The sequence below is a fragment of the Podarcis erhardii genome, assembly GCF_964252035.2.
Source record: "Podarcis erhardii genome assembly, chromosome: 14".
NCBI lineage: Eukaryota > Metazoa > Chordata > Lepidosauria > Squamata > Lacertidae > Podarcis > Podarcis erhardii.
The window spans coordinates 16,502,948-16,527,305 of record NC_138503.1 but is presented as its reverse complement, the minus strand read 5'-3'; the positions used below and the strand labels follow the sequence as shown (position 1 = coordinate 16,527,305).

The following is a 24,358-nucleotide window of genomic DNA, read 5'->3' as shown; positions in this document are numbered from 1 at the left end:
TAACTGTTTTCTTCAGGCAACCAGGGGGACAAGAGCAAAAATTAAAAGAGGATGTAGAAAAGAAATAAAAGGATTAGCTATTTTTATGGTAAAGCTCAATTAGTATATTCAGCTGTTTGAGAGGGGGGACCCAAACATAAACCCCCTTCCCCAAAATCATTTGGGGTAAGAGCGAAGGTATTTTGTTTCTGGCACCGAGTGTCTAAAAGTCAAAGTACCGTATTTTTTGCTCTATAAGACTCACTTTTTCCCTCCTAAAAAAGTAAGGGGAAATGTGTGTGCGTCTTTTGGTGTGAATGCAGGCTGTGCAGCTATCCCAGAAGCCAGAACAGCAAGAGGGATTGCTGCTTTCACTGCGCAATGATCCCTCTTGCTGTTCTGGCTTCTGAGATTCAGAATATTTTTTTTCTTGTTTTCCTCCTCCAAAAACTAGGTGCGTCTTGTGGTCTGGTGCATCTTATAGAGCAAAAAATATGGTACTTCAACACTACAGAAGAATAACTTACGCAACAAGTGAGATATGATCTCTAGCAATTCAGTCGAATTTTATTGATATGTATAATGTGCACGCACGCACGCACAATGCTGTGAGTGTAGGTAGACACACACACGCTGAATATGAGATTCCTGGTTAAGTTCAACAAAGATGTACATAAATGCCAACAACGATGCAGCCACAAAAATGTGTAAATAATGTGCACAAAAATTTACTGTATGCATGGGGGATTTTGCACCAGATAGCAAATAGCCGAGGCTCAACCAGTAAGCTTTGCAGCTGAGTGGGAATTTAAACTCGGATCTCCTTAACTTGTTGTGTTTAATAGTATTGCACAAGGACTACACTAGACTGGTGTCTAACAGTACAGTGGTACCTTGGGTTACAAACACTTCGGGTTACAGACTCTGCTAACCCAGCAGTAGTACCTCAGGTGAAGAACTTTACTTCAGGATGAGAACATAAATCGCACGGTGGTGGCCGGTGGCAGAGGGAGGCCGCATTAGCTAAAGCAGTACCTCAGATTAAGAACAGTTTTAGGTTAAGAACAGACCTCTGGAACAAATTAAGTTCGTAACCAGAGGTACCACTGTATTCCTACTATGAAACAGGCCCTACAGAGATACTGCCTTGGCAAATCACTATTACTTCCCCCACCCAGTTATTTGATAATATATGAGCGTGTAGAACTGCAAACCTTACCATCTGCATGTAGTTCCTTAATACCTACAAGACAGCGTAAAAAGGTTTTTATACAGCCTTGCTTAAAACCATAAGCACACTCTTGCCAGACCAAAGGAGTGCATAATGAACTATGAGAGGAGAACATGAATCCATATGCAAGACTGCTACAACAGAACAGAGCACAAGTTGTTCCTATTAATATTTTACTTGTCTCCCATTTCACACTAACAGTAAGTCTTTTAGGGTAGCAAATGCTTTCTGAAAGGTGTGGAAGTAGCAACATTATTCTAAACAGGTTACATACCAACTCAGGAATGGAAGTCCAGGTTACATTATGTAGAAGCCTTCCCCTTTTCCTAAGCAAAATTGCCATCTTGAAAAAATTATTTAAAATTATAAAATAAAGGAAGTGAATGTTGAGTTGCAGAAATGGCAACATTGAAATGAGAGCGAGGGGGAAACTGCGCAGAAAAGGATAGTTTGCAAAGTCCCTTTTCTGCGAAACTGCGAGTGGAACGAGCAATTGCTGACTCACTCAAATGCTGGCTTTGCAAATAATGTATTTTATGGCTCTGATTTCGCCCCAGACTGAAAATGAAAGAAATCTTTTTTCAACACCTTCACAGGCATTATTGTCCAATGGATCATGCTCTTTATCTCCTTTCAGCACTGACATATGCTTTGTGGTTTCCAAAACATGTTTGATTAAATTGGGCTTTACTGCCTCCTCATCCAAATATCTCTCTGTTCAGTTAAACTCTTCTGATCAAAAAGCAACCACTTTTCCTTTTAACAAGACTGTCATAAAGGTGGCCCATATTGCAGCTGCGTTTTACTGCTTGATATATTATTACTTTCCCAGGTGTCTAGAACAGGGTACATGTCATCTGAATCAGAAAGCCCTAGGGTAAACCCAAGCAAGAAGCACTTTGCTTTTATAACTCAACAGCATCTCCAAAAGCATGAGCAGACGTTCCAACATGCTCAAAGATTCTAAGTGCTCCCTTTCTCCCCAACTGCTATTAATAATAATTAATAAGAAGCAGTAGGTTGCATTTACCCGTATGGATTTCTGCTTCTGTCTCCCTCCTGGATTCGTGGCATGGATGATCCCTGCTGATCAAGTGTCATGGAAAGAACAGGGCAATGTCATGGTGCCATGCTGCCAATCAGATTTGGCTACAGAATGACATCACTGCAGGCACACTAGTTAATTGAGTGTAAGGGCAATGAATTTACATGAGAGATACCAGCCAATCATTCACTATTGTAAAGTGGATGACATCACCACATTATGTGGAGAAGCAGATTTGGCTTACTTGATGGCATCACTGAAGGCAAACATAAACAACTGATACAGAGAGTGTGGGGTAAATCAGCCTCATATAACCAAAATGCTTAACTCTAATTAATGCATGAAGGGGTTAAGAGCACAGAGGAAGCTGTCCTGCCAAGTTTAGCTAGGTCACACTCCCTCACCTTGGAAAGAAGGTTTACCAAACTCATTTTCCTTCTTTTCTTCCATTTCCACCACGTGAACTCAACCAGGAAGGATGTCTAGGCTGCCTGCTCCAAGCTCAGACCACGCAGTTTAAGCAAACAGTCTTTGTGTTTCTATACAAATAATTTGTAAACATTTACCAATTTTGAAACTAAGTCCTTTTTTGCAGCTGTGTGGAAAAGCAAATGAATCTTACATTTGAAGAGTTTGTAATCAAATCATTTTTAACTTACCCAAAGTGCGGTCTATTTCTATTCTAACAAAGTGGGGAGCTTTGTAAGTGACTTAGAAAGGGCTATTTTAAAGAAGAAGAGTAGTTTGGATTTGATATCCCGCTTTATCACTACCCAAAGAAGTCTCAAAGCGGCTAACATTCTCCTTTCCCTTCCTCCCCCCACAACAAACACTCTGTGAGGTGAGTGGGGCTGAGAGACTTCAGAGAAGTGTGACTGGCCCAAGGTCACCCAGGAGCTGCATGTGGAGGAGCGGGGAAGCGAACCCAGTTCCCCAGATTACGAGACTACTGCTCTTAACCACTACACCATGCTGGCTCATGTCTAATGGCTTTACTTTGCAGCATATTTCGTGATTTTAAATCTCTGCTGGGGTTCTCTCACCAAAGAGTACTTGCCCAAAAACTGGATTTTGGCATCCAGGGAATTCTCCTTTTATTCTTTAACCAAATACCAACAAAATACAAAATACCAACAAAAATACCAACAGTGTGCACAAGAGAGGGCAATGAAATCAATAGGCAATGCTATACACAAACACACACACACACACACACACACAAACTACTAAATGGAGAGCTTTTACCTTAGCCCTGACTAGAAACTGGACAGCCTTGTTCCTACCCTTGAGGATTTTGGAGCTAGCTAGCAATCCAATACCACATTACCACCCTCTCAACACCACATACCGTATTTTTCCATGTATAAGACGACCCCTATTTTTGGGGAGCCTTCAACAGTTGTCAAGCTTCTTTTGTAAGTTCGCTAAACTGTTGAGCAGCTTTTCGATGATCCCCCACTCTGGCTGACGGAACTGGTGCCGTAATACACCGCACACTGGCACTCACCAAATCCTCTTCCTAAGATGGGAAGAGCAGGTAAGCAGCTTCCCATCCAACATTTCCCTGCTATGGCTGCAGCACCAGCCCTCGCTTACTTAGCATATTAACCAGTGCATAAGACGACCCTCAATTTATCACAAAAAAATCAGAAAAGGTAGTCTTATACCTGGAAAAATATGGTAAGGTGTGAAGAGTGGTCTCCCAACAACAGAATTTCCAGAAGCCAAGATGCTGTGTGATCAGAAATGGTGCTGGTGTGAGAGACAAACCATTCTCTTTCACATTGTTCTATAAATCTCTGCATTATTCAGATTGCACTAGCAATGTGCTTTAAGTACCCATGAATGCAGTTCTGATTGTTTTGATGTGGAGTTCAATGGGATTCTGGGACACATTGTGTTATGAGTAAATTTCCACAGCAGGCCACACACTTCCTAGGTTTACTTTAGATCGTCTGCCAAGATTAACAGGGTCCCTTTCATGTTGCTTTCTTTGCCATTATATCTATTCCACATTTAGTGTAATGTATCTATGGCTTCTGGAGTACGCACTGCAGGTTTAATTATAAGAAACATGGTTTGTTATTTTCCAGACTCCCTGCTTCATCCATTACTACCCTCTCTTTACAATTTAACTTTTTTAACGTTCTACTTCAACAAGCTCAACATAAACAAAAACTGTGAAAGTGTAAAATGAAAATCTGTTCATTTCATATATAAATTTATCCAGTAAAAATGAACAATTCTCTGTTAAGGAAACCACATTTAGTCAAAATGCTACATAAAAAAACACAACACAAGAATTAGCTTACCATCTGCTATGGGCTGCACCTTGTGAAAGGTGTTTCAAGAAATTCCTTTTCAGAAAAGGCAATTGGCTTTTTAAACCAGGCATCAATGCAGCTCCTTGCTACACATACTTCATTTTTTTAAATAGATTTTTTATTAAAAAATTAAGCAAAACATATTATCTTAAAACATATCATCCTTAATTCCCCTCCATTTCCCCCCCTTCCCCCTCCCTCCCATAAAACAACCCACCCTCCCCACCCCACCCTGACTTCCCTCAGTTCCAATCTCTGGTTTCTCTATAAAATGCTATTCTCTGCATGTTACAGATTTGTATAGATCCTTAATTTGTCCAGCTGTTTGTTATCAATAAAAAGTTTTTGGTTTTTTATTCAAAACCTGCCAAGCAGTCCAATTCACTTTGTTGCGTCTTTAAGTACTTTGTAAAAGGTTCCCATTCATCTTTAAAGTCACACTTATCCCTGTCCCGTAGTTTATGTGTCAGTTTTGCCAATTCTGCATAGTCCATCAGCTTCTCTTGCCATACTTCTTTCGCCAGAGTTTCCTCAGCCGTCCATCCTTGTGCTATTAAGACTCTCGCCGCCGTTGTTGTCACATACACGAAGATGTTTTTCAGCTTCTTTGGCAGGTCTTTCCCTACAAGCTACACATACTTCAAATTGCATTATGAACGCAATCAGATTTGGCCCTTCCCAAGATGCTAAACGGGCAAGTGCCAGAAAAGCTGAATGATCTATGACAAGGTCGTCTTGGTACCAAGTGTGGGGAAATCCAAACAGTACCCCCTTTGAACAAAGTACAATTCAGAAGATGCTCTAGGGCACAAGCCACATTGCTGCGCTTCCGGCACTCATTTCAGGAGAACTTGCATCAGTCAATGTCATAATAGATTTTGCACATGTAATTGTGTCCCAAACCTGCCAGCTGAGACGATTTTCTTAGGTGGTAGGACTACCTCTGACTATGATGCAATTTCCCCTTCTATAGTTGTCTATTAAACTGTTGTGCAATATTATGGCCAAACCTTAGTTAGACACTACAGTGGTGCCCCGTGAGAAGAACGCCTCGCAAGACGGAAAACCCGCTAGGCGAAAGGGTTTTCCGTTTTGGAGGCGCTTCGCAAAACAAATTTCCCTATGGGCTTGCTTCGCAAGATGAAAATGTCTTGCGAGTTCCTGCGGGTTTTTTCCCTCCCCCCCCCTTTTCCTAAGCCCTAAGCCGCTTATCAGCTGATCCGCTGATAAGCCGCTTATCAGCTGATCTGCTAAAAGCCGCTAAACCGCTAATAGCGCTAATCCGCTAAGCTGTCAATGGGCTTCCTTCGTAAGACGAAAAAACCGCTATACGAAGAGCCTCACGGAACGGATTAATTTCGTCTTGCGAGGCACCACTGTACATGAACTAGCTTTGGTTCCAAAATCCAATTTGTTTGCTGACAGACAGGAAGAGTATCATAGCACATGAAGGAAAGAGGAACATGCATACAAAATGGCGCATTTAGGAGCACTAAACCATGGTTTGGCACTATTCCTGACCAAATTCTACATACCTTTTTGCATCTCCTGCTTTCCCCTGTTTCTTTTCTATTAGCAAAGCCATTTGTACAAATACTTTTTTATATATGTTTTGCATTATAACATCTTTGTTTTGCATTAGTTTTTATAACTTTTGGCTTTTGCAATGTTGCTCTTGGTGCCATTTTTTAATTTTTTTTTAATTTCATCAAAGAATGAAGCCCACAAGTAAAACTAAATACTGCATTTTTTCTGTGTATAAGACTACATTTCCCTGCAATTTTTTTAAGTTTAAAATTGGGGATCTCATCTTATACATGGAATGTTGCAATTATTTATTTCTTATTTTGGGGTTCAAAAAACAGGGGTCATCTTATACATCGGGTCGTCTTATGCACGAAAAAATATGGTAATATTAAAACTGCTATTTGTCCCTTTATAAATACTGCACCAGACATTAAGATAACAGGCCTGCTTTGAGAGCACACATGCCCCATTGTTCCCTTGGAAAGATTAAAAAGAACTCCATAATTTTCATATTCAGCAGACAAACCTGATCGTCGTAGCGGTAGGTGAGGAACTGTTCTCCTGTGGTGTCTTCCAAGAAGCTTCCTTGTGGTGATAATGCAAACTCAGGCAAGAAGTATGCACCTTGGGACTGTTCTGCTCTCGTCTGTAAAAGATTAGATGAGATCGTATTACGGCTGGTGAAAAAGAAAATCCCAACACATTCAGAAGCATGAGTACCCATCTGCAAGACCTGCTATGCCGTGTGACCAGGGGGGAGGCTTTGCAGCAGGGACAACTGCCCACTGGGGCTGATGGGGTGAAGGACAAGGCAGGGCAGCTTACAACAGGGGGAGCTAGGAAAAGGTGAGGCCAGAGGTCGCGGTAGACTAAAGGTAAAGGGACCCCTGACCATTAGGTCCAGTTGTAGCCGACTCTGGGGTTGCGGCACTCATCTTGCTTTATTGGCCGAGGGAGCCGGCGTACAGCTTCCGGTTCATGTGGCCAGCATGACCCAAGCCGCTTCTGGCGAACCAGAGCAGGGCACGGAAATGATTCCTCTCGGAGGGTTTTGGGGAGAGCAGGGCGCGGCGAGGCCCCTCGGAGCTCTCCTCCCTCCCAGTTGGCAGAAGCAGCCGCCGCCTATGGCTGGGCCGAGGGGATGGCGTCGGCGTCGGGGTGCGGAGGCTGCCCGTGCCCGGCCAGGCGTTGGTGGTGGCGTCGGCGCTGCTGCAGCGGCTGCTCCTCCTGCGAGCAGTGAGTGGAGCGCAGCCAGCCGCAGCGGCGGTGGCGGCGGGGGGCGCGCGAGCGCTAGGGCGCAAGGCTGGCGGTGGTGGCGGCGGGGAGCCTGGCGGAGGAAGGAACTTGTCCCTTCCCTCTGGACTCGTGCCCCCCCAGATGTTGCGCCCGGTGCGGCCGGCACCCCTGGCACCCCCCACGCTACGCCACTGACATGGGCTGGAGATTTCAACGTCCTAACCACCTTCAAACCTTTTTAAAAGCAAGTTTCTAGTTCTCATTGTTATTTATTTAAAGCCTGATTTTTTTACAAAAATAATAATGTCAAGGCAGCTAATGCACAGAAGCAATAAAACAGCATTATAAAACCGGGCTGCCAAAATATTTTTAAAGTGTATATTCACTGTCTGGTGTTAATTCCAAAATCTTGGGGAGATGTTGACTAAGGCGGGGGGGGGGAGGGGGATGGATGGAATAGGCGAATTGAATAATGCAGCTGCAGAGGGCAGTTAATTTGACTGGGGCGCAGCAACAGCGGGGAAGGAGGCATTTAACCCTTTTGCTCTGGTGCTGTTTTCCAGACAAAAAATAATCCCCTGTTATTTTCCCCCTTTTGGAGCACACAGCTGGGGTGGGGGAGAGAAGCAGCTTTGATCGGAAAAGCACCTTGGCTGAGAAATCCCTTTGTGCCTCACCCACAGGAGGGTGGCCAAAAGACCATAGGCTAATAATAATAATAATAATATTTATTTATTTCTACTCCGCCTTCCCCGGCCAGAGCCATGCTCAGGGCGGCTAACACCAATAAAACTTACAGTAAAAACATAATGGGGGGAAAAACCAATTCAAAATACAGGTAAAAATGCCATTTAAAATGCAGCCTCATTTTAAAAGTAGCCCATAGACCAAAACCATAAGGGGAGGGAAACATAAGGGTCAGACTGAGTCCAAGCCAAAGGCCAGGCAGAACAGCTCTGTCTTGAAGGCCCTGTGGAAAGATGTCAAGTCCCGCAGGGCCCTAGTCTCCTGTGACAGAGCGTTCCACCAAGTCTGGGCCAGCACGGAAAAGGCCCTGACCCTAGTTGAGACCAATCTAACCACCTTGCGACTTGGGACCTCCAAAATGTTGTCATTTGTGGACCTTAAGGTTCTCCGCAGGGCATACCAGGCAGTGATAGTCCCCTTTCCTTTCTGTGCAGTGCTCTCCCTGGGAGATGCTCATGGAGCAATCATTATCAGGCCTCTACTGTGATCTTTTAGTGGAGTAAGGAAGGGCTTGTCCTTCTCATCGTGTTATAGTATCAGCATTTTAGGTAGAGTGGTCCCTTGGTTCTCAATCTTAATCTGTTCCGGAAGTCCGTTCCAAAACCAAGGTGTGCGTTCCCAATGAAACTAATGCAAAATGGATTAATCCGTTCCAGGCTTTAAAAAAAATCCCTAAAACAGCAACTTAACATGAATTTTACTATCTAACGAGACCACTGATCCATAAAATGAAAGCAATAAGCAATGTACTGCAGTCGCACAATCCATCAATCAGTAGCTGAACTGGGTTCCACATAGTCACAAAAACAAAAAAAGAGCCACAAAAACAAAAACGCAAAATAAATAGCAAAAACAGACAGACCTCAGCGTAACACTCAAAACAAAAGTGTGGCACTCAAAACGGAGCATGTTTGGCTTCCGAAAAAAGTTCACTAACCGGAACACTTACTTCCGGGTTTGAGGTGTTTGGGTTCCAAGTTGTTTGAGTACCAAGGCGTTTGAGAACCAAGGTACCACTGTATTGTACATTTTTAAATTATTATTTTTTTATTTATTTTAAAAAATTGGTTATCTGCATTTAACTTAAGTTGCTTGGAGAAGTTTTCTGTATAAAGCACCGAACAAATGTAATAAATTTCAATACCACAAGGGAAATGGTCTAATACAAGCCTTCCCGGGTCGCACTTCTCTGAGTGGGAGCCATGAAGGCAGCAGTTCCTTGAAAGGAAAACATTTGGATCTCCCATATAACATATAATTTTGGTCTGCACTTTGGGGAGAGAAACCTGTGCCTGGATTGTCCCACTTCAAAACTGCAGGTGGGCTCATAGCAACATATGAAGCTTGACCTTACACCAAGTCAGACCTTTAAGTCCATTTAGTTCAGTTTTGTCTGCACTGACTGGCAGCTACTGTCCGGGATTTCAGGCAAGGATTCTTCCCCAGCCCTACTTGGAGATGCTGGACATTGAACATGCATGCAAAAAAAAAATGCTCCACCACAGAGCTGTGGCTCATAGGATTAAATCTTCCATTTTATTTTTTTATTTTAAAAAGGGCTGCCATGTGGGGAAGGCATAAACCCAGATGTCAGGAGGAAAGGATTTTAAGGGAAGGTGAATTTCTTTGTTCAATGATTTATTTATTTTGGTATAAAGTAAAGGGTAAAGGGTAAAGGGACCCCTGACCATTAGGACCAGTCATGGCCGACTCTGGGGTTGCGGTGCTCATCTCGCTTTATTGGCCGAGGGAGCCGACGTACAGCTTCTGGGTCATGTGGCCAGCATGACTAAGCCGCTTCTGGCGAACCAGAGCAGCAGACGGAAACGCCATTTACCTTCCCGCTGGAGTGGTACCTATTTATCTACCTACATTTTGACGTGCTTTCGAACTGCTAGGTTGACAGGAGCAGGGACCGAGCAACGGGAGCTCACCCTGTCGCGGGGATTCGAACCGCTGACCTTCTGATTGGCAAGTCCTAGGCTCTGTGGTTTAACCCACAGCGCCACCCGAGTCCCTCGCGGTAGACTAGAGCACACTTAATTCACACACACTTGGCACGCAGAGAAAGGCGTATATGGAGCTTAAATGGTGGTGGAGAGAGAAAGGGCAAGGCTAGATGCTGGGAGGAGGAAGAGGGAGGTGACGGGAGAGAAATAGCAAGGAGGGAGGAGGAAATGGTCAAAGATATAGCTGTGGCGCAATGGGGCAGTGCGCCTGGTGGTGGTTCGAAGGTTGGGGGTTGAAGCCCACCCAGGGTAGACTGGGAGCAGGATTCCTGCATTGCAGGGGGTTGGACTAGATGACCCCGCAGGGTTCCCTTCCAACTCTACAATTCTATTATTGGGATTGGAAAAAGCCATGCTAAGGGCTGGGACAGAGCAAAAACAGAGAGCATGAAGGGCAGAAAGGGGAAGAGCAAGGGAGGTAAAGAATTTTCTGTGCTCTACTGCGATTAAAGGAACCGTTTTCTTCCCATGAGATCAGGATAAATGCTCAAGAAATAGGTCTTCTGGAAGAGCCCTGGGAGTCAACTTGGAACAGTGGTCTCAGGGTGAAAAATAGGAGTTGTATTCTCCTATTACAAAGCCTGTGGGAATACTTGCATAATATTCTGAATAAATCCTCATATTAGCCCTTACATGAATGCTTCCTGAGAGAAGCGTTGGCTTCCAAGCTTGCAACACTAGGGTAGGTAAGTACTGTACAATACTTTCAATAAAAGTATAAATATATGAAGGAAATGATTTAGGAACAAATGATGCAATTTTTAATGATTTGCATAATGCTGCTGCTACGCTATGCAGGCACAGTCCTGATCAGGACCACAGCATGGGTGAGCGGAGGAAGAAATGTAAACATTTGTCCTCAACATGGTTCTGATCCAGATTAAACCTTCCCTCACACTGCGGTCTTATTCCAGATTTCACCCCACCCCCACCAGCTGCAATAAATCTACCACACGTCTCAGCAAATAACTGTATAACATTGGAACCCAATATGAGATTGAGACAATTAATAAATTGCTTGCATCCTCTCTATCATTAACCCACATTTAAAATATTCAAGACATTATAGACCATTACAGATTTATTGCAAACTATGCTAGTGCTTTAAAGCAAAGAAGCGGAACACTATAAATGATAAAATGTCACTGACATCAAGTTGAGAAAAGTTATCCATCGCTGGGCAAAACAGCAGCCTATGGATGCAAACAACCCTGATCCCATTGAAGCCAATGTGGCAGAATTCCCGTTTGTTTTAATAGCTCTGGATTGCATTCAGTTACAGCAATCTGAATTCAGTCCAGAAGTATGGAAAATTTCAACCCAAGAGGTTAACTGTTAGAATGGAAAGAGTTTTGCAATCTTTACTGGCCTGGATATTAAGCACCCAATAAAATATGGGAAGAGAGAGCAAAAATTAAATTTTATAACAGCAGCAGCCTACTAAACACTACTGAGGGTGAAATATCGTTTGGAGCAAGTGCAAAAGCATAGCATTCAACAAACATTTGCAAAGAGCAGCCTTTCCAACCTGTTATCCTCCAGATGTCGTTGGACTAAAGCTCCCTTCAGCCTTTGCCAGCAAGGGGTGATGGGAGTTGTAGTCCAACAATATCCAGAGGATACCAAGCCAGGCACACTTATTTTATCACTTTCTTTCTTTCTTTCTGATTCATAGTACAGTGGTACCTTGGTTTAAGAACAGCTTAGTTTATGAACAACTTGGATTAAGAACGCTGCAAACCCGGAAGTAGGTGTTTTGGTTTGTGAACTTTGCCTTGGAATAAGAACGTTTTGCTTCCTGTTGAGGGTGTTCAATTTGTAAATTGAGTCCCCCACTTCTGTGGGAAAGCATACCTTGGTTTAAGAACACTTTGGTTTAAGAAGAGACTTCCAGAACGGATTAAGTTTGTCAACCAAGGTACCACTGTATATTTTTCTCTTTGCAGAATTTTCAGGATTCTTTACAAGGGTTTGAAATTGTGATGGATGCTGTCCTTGACATATTCTTGTCAGTAGGCAATAACCATTTACCATATTTTTCATCTGATGGCACAGCACTAATTAGACAGCAGTCAATTCGACACAGAGATGGCAATCTAAGATACTTCTGGGTCCATAAAACAAAACAATTATATGACATGCCAATGCTGATACTTTAGAACTTGTGTATCTGAAGACGTTTCAGCCAGTCGACAGTACTTCTAAGGCAGATGGAACATACTGCTTAAGTTTACTCATTTCTGCACCATGCTTCAATATACGCTGAAACAGATGACAGAACTACTGAATTGTGTTCTTAGTACAAACTTCCACAGAGCACCTGATAGTATGAGAAAACAGAAAAAAGATGGGCATTGATACAGATACTGGGAATTAGGGAATAGAGAAGGTTAGAAGGAAAGAAGACAAATAGCAGTGTTGAAAGACAAAACCGCAATGAAGCAACCGGTAGAGTTCCTTGAGGAGCAATCCTGGGGCCCTTCTTATACTTTGGTAGCGTCCTAAGAAGTGGAAACAGGGATCTACATATAAAATTTACTAATGTGGAATCACAATGGAGTCATATACTGCCAAATCCAACTGTGAAGGATGGGTTGCAATAAAGAGAAACAAATTGAAATGGAAATAAGAAGGTCACACTCTAGGGGCAGAAAAGAATTTAGGTTTTTGGACAAGTGAGCTCGGCAGGCTTGCAGACTCAGATGCAGAGTGACCGGGCCCACAGGTCCCCCCCCCCCCCCGTGCAACTAATCGACTGCGGTTCTCAAACTTTTTTGTACCACCGCCCCTGTGGTTACATAAACTCATCCCTGGTGCCCCCTACCCTATAAATAGCATTACAGTGGTACCTCAGGTTACATACGCTTCAGGTTAGAGACTCCACTAACCCAGAAATAGTGCTTCAGGTTAAGGACTTTGCTTCAGGATGAGAACAGAAATTGTGCTCTGGCGGTGCGGCAGCAGCGGGAGGCCCCATTAGCTAAAGTGGTGCTTCAGGTTAAGAACAGTTTCAGGTTAAGTACGGACCTCCAGAACGAATTAAGTACTTAACCCGAGGTACCACTGTATTCAGAATGCTGCTTTGCACAAACCACTAAGGAAGAAAATAACACAATAAAATTCAAGAGAGTGCACATTTATTCAGAACACATTTTAAACAATCAATTCAACTAAATTGATGAACTTGATCCACTGATACTAGCTTTTCAAGTCGTTTACACTTCCAGCGCGCCCCCCCCCCAATGTTCGCCCCTTGCTTCTTTGCATCCTCCCTAGGTAATCCCCCCCAGGGGTGCTACCACACACTTTAGGAACCACTGATCTATATACAGGCATTCCCCCACTTATGCAGGGGTCACGTTCCGGGCCTCTGCGCATGTAAGTGAAATTTCGTAAAGTGGGGAGCACGCCACGTGAACAAGGAAGGTGCAGGATGAGGAGGGAGAGGGAGAGGGAGAGGGAGAGGGAGAGGGAGAGGGAGAGGGAGAGGGAGAGGGAGAGGGAGAGGGAGAGAGAGGGAGGGAGGGAGGGAGGGAGGGACACAAGTACACTGCTAGGGCTGCTGCCCCAAGCCTTCCCTCCAGTCTCTCCTGGGCAGCAGCCCCAAGCGACTTCCGGGCAGCAGTTGTTCACTTCTTTGAATTCCTCCTCCCATCTCTGTTTTGTCCCAGCAGCTCTTGTCGCCCTCAGCATCCCCAATCGGCTCAGCTACTCACACTCTCTTCCCACCACCTCTCTTCTCTTCCGCGCCCCACCCCCACTTTGTTAGGAGATGGATGTGCGCCTCTCCCACTGGCCCGGGGCCATGCAGCTAGTGGCACACTGGGGCGCCTATTCTCTAGGATGCCAAGAGCTGCTTTAGGACCCAGCGGCACAGCAGACGGATGCCAATCCCATATGTTCTGGTCCCTTCCCCCTGCCTATCTCAATCGACATAAGACAATATCACTTAGGAAACTATCTTCAAAACAAACAATAAATGTCCATAAAAATGGCAAAAGTAGTTCCTTTCCAAAATAGGTTTTATCTTACTTAAACAACTGCAAATGCAGTAAATAGAGCACTTGTAAATATATCAGTGGTTCAGTGCTCATTTCTTCCCTTTCCAAATTAGATGTTATCTTGAACAATTGCAAACGCAATAATAAAGAGTCCACCTGTGATATACCAGTGGTTCAGTGCTCAGACATCGTTCCGGTAATCAGACTTTTTGTCGCAAAAGAGCGTAGTCATCGAGCTTTGCAGTAAATAATATACAAGAGAAGACAGTATGCAAGCAACTTACAGCAGGGGTATACCTGTCCCCATCTGCATGTTTCCATCTGGAGGAGCATAGAAAGAGGATGATGTCCTTCATTTTGTTAATGGGTGTGTGGGTGTACACACGCCCCACAGTGCCAGGAGTGGGGATCTGAGCCACAGATAGGAGCAGCCAATCAATATTTATTTCCCTGTGCCACATGTATATGTGCTCGTGCCTTGGGGGGAGGGGGAGTGCCTGTACAGTGGTACCTCAGGTTAAGAACTTAATTCATTCCAGAGGTCCATTCTTAACCTGAAACGGTTATTGAACTGAGGTACCACTTTAGCTAATGGCCCTCCCGCTACCACGTGATTTCTGTTCTCATCCTGAAGCAAAGTTCTTAACCTGAGGTACTATTTCTGCGTTAGCGGAGTCTGTAACCTGAAGCATCTGTAACCTGAGGTACCATTGTACTGGGAAAATGTCTGACCTCAGCTGCTTCCTTATAGCATAGACCCACTGCATGTTTTTTATAATAAAAAATAAATCTAGCAAGTTGGTACCTGCAAAGCCCTGCCTGCTCCCCACAAAGATTGTGGGTACACTGCAGAGCAGTATAAAAACAGCAAGAATTTGGGAAAGGGAGCTGAAGGTGGGATCCATAGAATCATAGAGTTGGAAGAGACCACAAGGGCCATCGAGTCCAACCCCCTACCAAGCAGGAAACACCATCAGAGCACTCCTGACATATGGTTGTCAAGCCTCTGCTTAAAGACCTCCAAAGAAGGAGACTCCACCACACTCCTTGGCAGCAAATTCCACTGTCAAACAGCTCTTCCTGTCAGAAAGTTCTTCCTAATGTTTAGGTGGAATCTTCTTTCTTGTAGTTTGGAACCATTGCTCCGTGTCCGCTTCTCTGGAGCAGCAGAAAACAACCTTTCTCCCTCCTCTATGTGACATCCTTTTATATATTTGAACATGGCTATCATATCACCCCTTAACCTCCTCTTCTCCAGGCTAAACATGCCCAGCTCCCTTAGCCGTTCCTCATAAGGCATCATTTCCAGGCCTTTGACCATTTTGGTTGCCCTCCTCTGGACACGTTCCAGTTTGTCAGTGTCCTTCTTGAACTGTGGTGCCCAGAACTGGACACAGTACTCCAGGTGAGGTCTGACCAGAGCAGAATACAGTGGCACTATTACTTCCCTTGATCTAGATGCTATACTCCTATTGATGCAGCCCAGAATTGCATTGACTTTTTTAGCTGCCGCGTCACAGATCCAAAAGTAGCAGAATTATTTCTTCGGCTATTCTGAGTTCAGCACTTACTAAGCCCATCCCCAGGCCAGGGGAGGACATTTTGAACCCAGCGGCTTGTGGGAGATCCAAGGCTCAAAGCCTTGCTCAGCAGTGATGAAGCCAGGAGGGCTCAACCCTTAAGTGGCTTCACTCACTCCACCCACAGAGTTCTGCTTGGCTGTACTACTCACCAACCCCGAATGACCCAGGAGCTTTATATAAGGCCTCAGCTGCAGGCATGAGGCTGCCTGTTCATTGTAGCAGCAATTCTCCGCTTGAGTAAATGCTCAATGCTGGATATCTGCCTTGTTTATTGCCCTGAGATCCTGGCTCTATTCCTCATGCCTCATTCTTGCTATTTCCCCTTAGGTCTCACTCCCATCCAAGTCACTCCTACTTCAGGGTTTGACTACAATTATGAGCCCGGCTCCTAAGCTTCTCGTATAAGCAGAGTGTGGGCGTACACTGCCTACAGGGATTTTGATGGCCAAGACTCTCCCCAAAGAAGCAAAGGCCTTTATAAAACTGGTCCGGCTATCTTGACCTTCATATATTTGCACTTCCTCATATCAATGTGATTGGCGGAAAAGGCCCCAATTGTGAGAGTCCGTGATAACTCCAGCAGGAGTCCGCAACCCTGTCCTAATTAATTCTCAAATCCAGTATCACATCTAATGCAAGCAGCACCGTCAGTTCAGCCAATAACCCCCCGCTGGGAATAAACGAGTATCAACAGACAAGCTTTAATTAAAATAACTTCAGTGGCTGCATTTCCAGAGAAGTCCAAGTGCAACCCCTTTCCATCACTGCTAATAGACTCTGTTATAATTAGCTGAAAGAGAATTCCTTTTTGCATTTCCTTTCAAAATCACCCCCCCCCCCAATTGTATTTATTTTACAAAGATTGTAATTCAGCAACCATCAGGTTAAAAAATATCCATGGAATATCATTGCTGGTCAAGGCTTTCCAAACCACTGAAAGATGGTCGCAAACCACTGAAACACTATTGTCCAGCAGGTGGTAGGAAGGTGGTATAATAGGTATGTTTGCTGTTTAGATGGCAAGATAGATAATCTACTATCGTCTTTTCTGGCATTGTGCTTAGCATAGTGGGCAGTTTTAATTGAACATCAAGCTTAATTATATTAAATTTAACCATAATGTACAAAAGAAGCTGTAAAAAGTTAAAGATAAAAATTGATAATTGCAATGGATTAGCTAATGGTGCAGTCTAGTAGAGTTTTATTTATTTTTTCCCCATTTTTTTTTATTAAAGATTTTCTTGATTTACAGAAGTATGTGTAATGTAAAATCACCCTTTTTAGCAAAGGCAACAGCACTGAATGGGAAGAGACTTTTCCCCTGTGGCATGAGAGTTAATTAACTCCGTGCAAGGTGTCCCAAAATCTTTCCACCGCTTTCTTTCTGTTATTAAACGTCAATCATGTACCAGATTGGACCTTCGTGAAAAATGCCTTTTCACATTCAGGGCAAGGCAGAAAAGTAAGCTTTTTCCTATCACAGGGTCACAAGCCCTTCCCCGTGTTGTTCAGTCTTCTGCCCAGTTCAACTTTGGGGGACACTTTGAAGAGGCTGATTCACATCATGTTTTCTCATGGCATGCCACCTGTGTTACAGATGGCACAAATGGGCATCTTTCTTTTCTTTTTGCTTCAGCAAAAAATAAAGATGGGGGGGGGGAGAGAATTATACCAATCAACAGCAACAACCCCCACAACAAAAACCCCTAAACAAACCCCCAGCCCAAGAGTCAGTTCCGCAGCCTCAAGCTTTTGTAGCTGGAGTCAGTCAGGGTGGGAAAAGGTCTGCAGGGCAGGGAGCTGGTCTTCCAGGTATGCTTGAACTCTGCTAATGGCTCTTCCTGGCCTGGGTGGAAGATAAAAGTCCTCCAAGAAAATTAATATTTGTTGCTTCACACTCACTTTTGTCCCAGAGCCTGCCCACCACTACTGTGTCCAGACTCCCAGCTCCCCAAAACAGCAGGCAGAAGTTCCTTTCCAAAGTCTTTTGTTAGGCTACTGCGATGCATAAGCCCCTAAGGTACCGTATTTTCCCGTGTATAAGACGCCCCTGTGTATAAGATTATTTTGGGGGGGAGGGACGCGGGTGGAGCTGTGGGTTAAACCACAGAGCCTAGGACTTACCAATCAGAAGGTCGGCGGTTCGAATCCCCGCGACGGGGTGAGCTCCCGTTGCTCGGTCCCTGCTCCTGCCAACCTAGCAGTTTGAAAGCATGTCAAAGTGGCGGGAAGGTAAACGGCGTTTCTGTGCGCTGTTCTGGTTTGCCAGAAGCGGCTTAGTCATGCTGCCCACATGACCCAGAAACTGTACACCGGCTCCCTCGGCCAATAAAGCGAGATGAGCGCCGCGACCCCAGAGTCGGCCACGACTGGACCTAATGGTCAGGGGTGCCTTTACCTTTACCTATTTTGGGGGGACTCCAAATTAAGAAAACACCCCTCAGCACTACCCATGTATAAGACGAGCCCCAAATTTAAACCTATTTTTTTGGTGAAAAAACCTAGTCTTATGCACGGGAAAATACGGTACTTTAGGCAATCCTCCACATTGCTGATCCCCTATTCATTACTACACAATGCAGACTTCCTAGCTATGCAGACCCAACCCTTAGCTCTCTCCTTCTCTGACTTAAGTAGGGAATGGGCTGAATGATGGAGGGGGGACGGGGACATTTCTGCAGGTGCTTTGCTCCAACAACACAGGCTGCAACCTCTGTTGCTCTTCTCTTCTGGCTTCTCCTGGACCTGGGAGATGGAATGGGCATCTCCTGTTCTTGCAAAGAGAGTAGCCTCACCCTATGTGGAGTACCAGAACCCCTGGCCAGCCTCCAGCTGCACCGGGGCATGTTTGCTCACGAGAGGTTTCTACGGAACAGGAGGATCCAGCAGGAACTGAGGAGGCAGAGGGGCTCGGCGTGGGGAAGAGACTGGAGAAACTACCCCTCCATGATTCACATCCTCACCTTGGATCTCTGATGAATGATTCCCTCATTTCTTGTGGGTCCCCTACAGGGTGGATTTGATTTAAATCAAATCGATTTAAATCACTAGTCAGTAAGACTTGATTTAATTTTTCTTTTTTTACAGAAAGACTCATTCTTGCTGGTATAGTCTTAATATTTACAACCAGAGGAAGGTTTCATTTTTGGAATAATAAATTTTCAGAGTAGTTTTTACAGTTCTGTCAAAAACTACTGATTTGGTTATACTATTAGAAATACATAGACAGATTATGAAATTATTGTGAGGTTTAATAAGCTAACTGTTTATATTTGGACAGCTTTTCTGCTGTACTTTATTGGAAGGAGAAAAATAATCATTTCCTTAATAACAATTTAAACAACTTATTTAACTAAAGGAGTAACATTATAGCAGATGTATCCATGTTTGTTAACTGATGTGGTTAAACTTTTAAAAAAACAAAAACAAAACTCAGACTGAGTTTTAGCACACATGAAAAACTTAAAACAAATCCTTATTGCCTGATGAATAGCCTTTGGACTATAATGTAACTTAAACAGAAAACTATATTTAGAAAGATTTTTCCTCCAAAAGCATTTTATTTTAAAAATCTGATTATTATTTTTTTAAAAAAAATCCAATTTAAATTTAAAAAAACTGATTTTTTATTTAAAAAATTTTAAAAATTGATTTTTATCCACCCTAGTCCCCCACAACCTGCTAGAGCTCTCCCCAGGATCATTCTCATCCTAATTCAACCAGCCCCCAACACGCTGGCATCTGGCCCCCAGAGTGCTGCCTTAAAGGAAATGTGGCCCTTGGACTACAAATGTTTCCTCAGTCCTAATGTATATAGGCATTTTTTCTTGATGTACTTCACATAAAATCACCTCAGTCATTCTCTCACCATAGCATAGCAAGGTTGCCCAGGCTATAAGGAGCATGTCTAGACCTACTGACACCATTCATGGCGAGGGTGAAATTTGAAACCGGCATTTTATATCCTTACCCTCCAAACCACTCCCCTAAAAATATTATTAATTTCTGAAATTAAAATTAAAGCCTACATGATTTGATCTCAATGCAAGGTACATCTATAAAGCTGTTCCACTATTTAAAAAACACAAATTCACCATCTTAATTATCACCTCCACCAAAAAGTAAAAACGAATAGTTTACCTATTAGGCTATTATTGCAATTTCAAGCTGCCTAATTACACTGACATCCACAGGTAAATTTCCAGCTGTTGCCATAATTCTGGCATTAAAGGCTATTTCCAAGGTTCACCCATGTTTCATAACATGCCTTCAACCAGCTTCTCTGGATGACTGGATCGTAATTGTTCATATTTATATATAAATAACCAGAGGAGGTATTCTAATCTGCGATATAAGAGCCAAAACAATGCTTTAGAATTCAACCCTTTTATTTTTTTAAAAAAGGTTAATGCACCAGGAAACCAGCTTGAAGAAGTTACTGGAGCAGAACTCACGGAACACTTGATTTACTTTACTTTATTTTGAGTAATTGTCACTGAACTTGTAGGCTTCCACTCATGCAAAACATCCGAGCAAGGGATATTGTAAGAGAATCAAAGAGTGTGGCATTCGTGGCTGGTGCCCACTGGAACTGGCAAGACAGAAAGGCAGGACGACAAGTAGGTGGAACCAGAGCCAACTACAGTGGTACCTCAGGTTAAGAACCTAATTCATTCTGGAGGTCCATTCTTAACCTGAAACTGTTCTTAACCTGAAGCACCACTTTAGCTAATGGGGCCTCCCACTACCGCTGCACCGCCAGAGCACGATTTCTGTTCTCATCCTGAAGCAAAGTTCTTAACCTGAGGTAATATTTCTGGGTTAGCAGAGTCTCTAACCTGAAGCGTATGTAACCTGAGGTACCACTGTATTTCTAATTTTGGCCCCTGCTCCCCCCAGCTGAATTCTGCAAGGGGTCAACACTGAGACTAAAGGGGAGGAAGCTGGAAGGCAGTGCTACTTTCTGAACTGGCTGTAAGAAAGAAGGGAGGGAGGGAGGGAGGGAGGGAGGCGAAGGTTGGCTGCAGGGAGACTGAAGTGGGTGGGGCAATGCCTCATTTGATCTAAAGGTAAAGGTAAAGGGACCCCTGACCATTAGGTCCAGTCGTGGCCGACTCTGGGGTTGTGGCGCTCATCTCGCTTTATTGGCCGAGGAAGCCGGCAAACAGCTTCCAGGTCATGTGGCCAGCATGACTAAGCCGCTTCTGGCCAACCAGAACAGCGCACGGAAACGCCGTTTACCTTCCCGCCAGAGCGGCACCTATTTATCTACTTGCACTTTTATGTGCTTTCGAACTGCTAGGTTGGCAGGAGCAGGGACCGAGCAATGGGAGCTCACCCCGTCACGGGGATTCGAACCACCAACCTTCTGATCAGCAAGTCCTAGGCTCTGTGGTTTAACCCACAGCGCCACCCGCGTCCCTTCATTTGACCTAGTGGAATGCAATTATCTGTGGAGTACTCCAGGGTTCCTCCAAGAGTGAGGTCAGTAAAAAATGAGACAAATAAATAAATGAGTGAAACTGCTGTCTGGGCACAGCCTTAATCCAACACAAGATTTGGAAAAAAAGTTGCCACATAAACTAATTAGGATATGGCAATTTTCCAAGGAAAGCTGTTTAGATCTAGCCTTAGGTTCTCAAGAGTTCCTTCTGTTTTGCCCAATTCTTACTTTGGTTTGCGGAAGTACAAGGGCACCTGACAACATGCCCAGAGTCAACCAGTTCAAGACACAAATGGATCCAGGCCATACTTGGCTCCCGCTGCCTTTGTTCTCTCCAGAAAACCACAGAGGCAGCATTGGTATGTAGTGCTTCGAGCATTCGTTTGGGGGGGGGGGTTGAGAGTGGAGAGACAGACAAAAGGTGAACAGAAGACAGTGCCAAAAACAGGAAATGCTAAGACTTGCCAAGCCAACAAATAAATGGGGAAGATGGTGGCACAGTTAGAAGATGGGGAGAAGTTGATTCAGCTCATATTTTTATGCAGATTTGCCCTTCCTAGATCATGATGCAAACTGAAACACAGCTCTCCTTTCAAACCCACACTTTCCCCCCACCTAGTGATGCAACTCTCCAAACATACAACACAAAATCAACGTGCATATTAGTGAAAACAACATACAGAAATGCAATATATGAGAGGGAAATTGCTTGTAAAAATGCTTATAATCAAGAAAATTGTGCACAAAGATACCTATTGCGCAGGAAAATGCATATGGATTTTCAAGGAAAATACGCATATATGGATTTTCAAGGGGCAGGATTCACAACTGGGTGAACCAACCTTAATGACTGAAAAGGAAACTGAGAAAAGCTGAAATTGAGAGACTTCTTTTAAAAAGTTAAGAATTCGGAAAGAGGTGTGAATTTCTCCTCTTACGTGGGCAAAGCACACACAGAAAAACACAGGCACACACAGCCTTCATCAAAAGCCTCACCTTAAACCAGGCTATTACCTGGCTGTTTTTATAAATGAGCTCAGTGAGCTCTCTGTGCGCATAATGTACCCCTCAACATTACTTGTCTCGTGTTTGATCTTCTGCTATGAAGCACCATTCTGCTTGGAAAGAGAATTATTCCACAGAACCTACCACCCAGCCCTTTCTTTACCCTTCCAGTAATCCTCCCCTCCCGGATGTTTCTACTTTTCCCCAGTAACCCTCTGGCGTAACACTCTCTTCCCGTCAGGGCTAAAACAAACAGCCTTGATTGTTCAGATCTAGTTTTCTATAGGTTTTTTTTTAAAAAAAAAAAAACTTAGGAGGGCAACGCCTCTCTCTCCACCAAACCAGTGTTTTTGGTTTGCCTGACACTTACAGGGAGAAACTGTAGCTTAGTGGCAGAGAATAGGTTCTGCATGCAAAGGTTTGACCCCTGACCTCTTGCAAGTTTTATGCCCAGCTTTTCAATCAAATGAATCTTATGGCAGCTGACAAGGTGCAATACAAAAACTCTGTAACTCTTTGACTCACATATGGCCCAGCAGTCCTCAGCCCTCTGGCTGCGGCCAAAACATACTTCCTGCCAGTATTAATGACATTTTCCCTGGTCATTTTTTTCTAATGCTTTTGAGATTAGTAACTTCAAAGCAACAGGAGGTGCTCCATTGGTACTGTTAACAAACAAAGTGATTCCAACACCTATTTCAGGATCAGGTAATGTTGCAGATCCACTGGCTCAGCAAACTTCTATGTGAGCAATGAAGCTTCCCCTCCCTCTCTCTCTACTGTCCCTGCCTCTCATATGTGCCCTAAAAATCAACTCCGAAGCATTAGGGGCACTCCTCTGGAGCAGATTTGGGGGGGGGTCATAGGGTAGGAAACAGAAGTCTTGTGGTGCCAGCAAAACTGCACACATGCATCTGCCTCAGGAAACAGTGGAAGAGGGTGCCATTGGGGGTGAAGTCAAACTGCTGGGCATTTGCAGCGCCTGCTGTGGCTGTAGAGACCAATACAGTCATATCTCGGGTTACAGATGCTTCAGGTGCATTTTTTCGGGTTGCGGACCGCTGAAACCTGGAAGTACCGGAATGGGTTACTTCCGGGTTTTGGCTGTCACGCATGTGCAGAAGCGCTGAATCGCAACCCGCGCATGCGGAAATGCGGGCTGCAAAAACTGTGGGTTGCAAACGTGCATCCCGCACGGATTTTTCGGGTAAACAATTCCTGCGTCCAGTCAGGCTTCCCTGCGCAGCTCTGCTGGGGAGCTGACCTGGCAGGAGAGCAGAGTAGCAGCGGTCCTGCGTCCGTGTGAGATAAGGGATAAATCAAGTCCAAAGACAGTTCGGTTCTTATCTCTAGAAGCGTTTATTTACAAAGCAGTAAATTCCATCAGAAACCTCCGCCATTCTCCGTGCTTCCAAAAGCACACACACGCAGCCTGCAGCCTCTCAGCTGAGCTGCGTCTCAGGCAGAAGCGAAAGCAAGTCTGCTCAGTGGCACAGATTGTGACGCACTTCTCTGCCTTAAGCTCCTCCCAGATACAGGACACCACGGAGTTTTAACCCTGTCAGTTCCAAACTCCACACGGATCACGTTCGCAACCCAAGCGTCCACTGTATGGGGGAGGCATATTTTGTTACAGCTGGGGCAGATGAAGGTGTCCGGTGGTGTTGCCGCAGATGCACCATCTTCTCTCTGCGTTCCTCCCAATGGCCATTTGTCCTATGGTCACTACTATGGATTACATGGCCTATCTGCCTCCAGGCACTGTGCTTGTCTGCAAGGGTTTTCCACATGGTTGATGTTGTCAGCCTTCATGTCATGTTTGTAGGCATCTTTGTAACACAGAGTTGACACTAGATTGCAAGCCATAGTTATTACACACATGTTCCGAGATGATTCATTTCAACAGACACATCTAAGCATGGCTCTTGGTTCACCGGACTGAACACCAGAAATGTACAACGCATAGAACAAAAGCTTCATGATTCTTTTAAGTGCCACTATTAAACCATTTTTATATCAGGTAAGAAATTCTAGCAACTCCAAGGTAAGGCCTGAAGTATCAGTAACAGGGTGGATTTGATTCAAATTGAATCAGTTTAAATCACTAGTCAGTAAGACTTGATTTAAATCATATTTTTTTTACAGAAAGACTCGTTCTTGCTGGTATGATCTTAAAATTTACAACCAGATGAAGGTTTAATTTTTGGAATAATAAATTTTCAGAGTAG

The 24,358-nt window shown here is 44.1% G+C and overlaps 1 protein-coding gene across 1 annotated transcript in view; it reads right to left on the bottom strand.

The window, feature by feature from the left end:
• The window catches only part of ADAMTSL3 (ADAMTS like 3), a 285,901-nt gene that overhangs the window by 225,813 nt on the left and 35,730 nt on the right, over positions 1-24,358 (bottom strand). Inside the window, exon 2 of the mRNA XM_081838660.1 lies at positions 6,633-6,752. Coding sequence (XP_081694786.1) covers positions 6,633-6,752 — 120 coding nt within the window. The remainder of the gene's footprint in view (positions 1-6,632; positions 6,753-24,358) is intronic.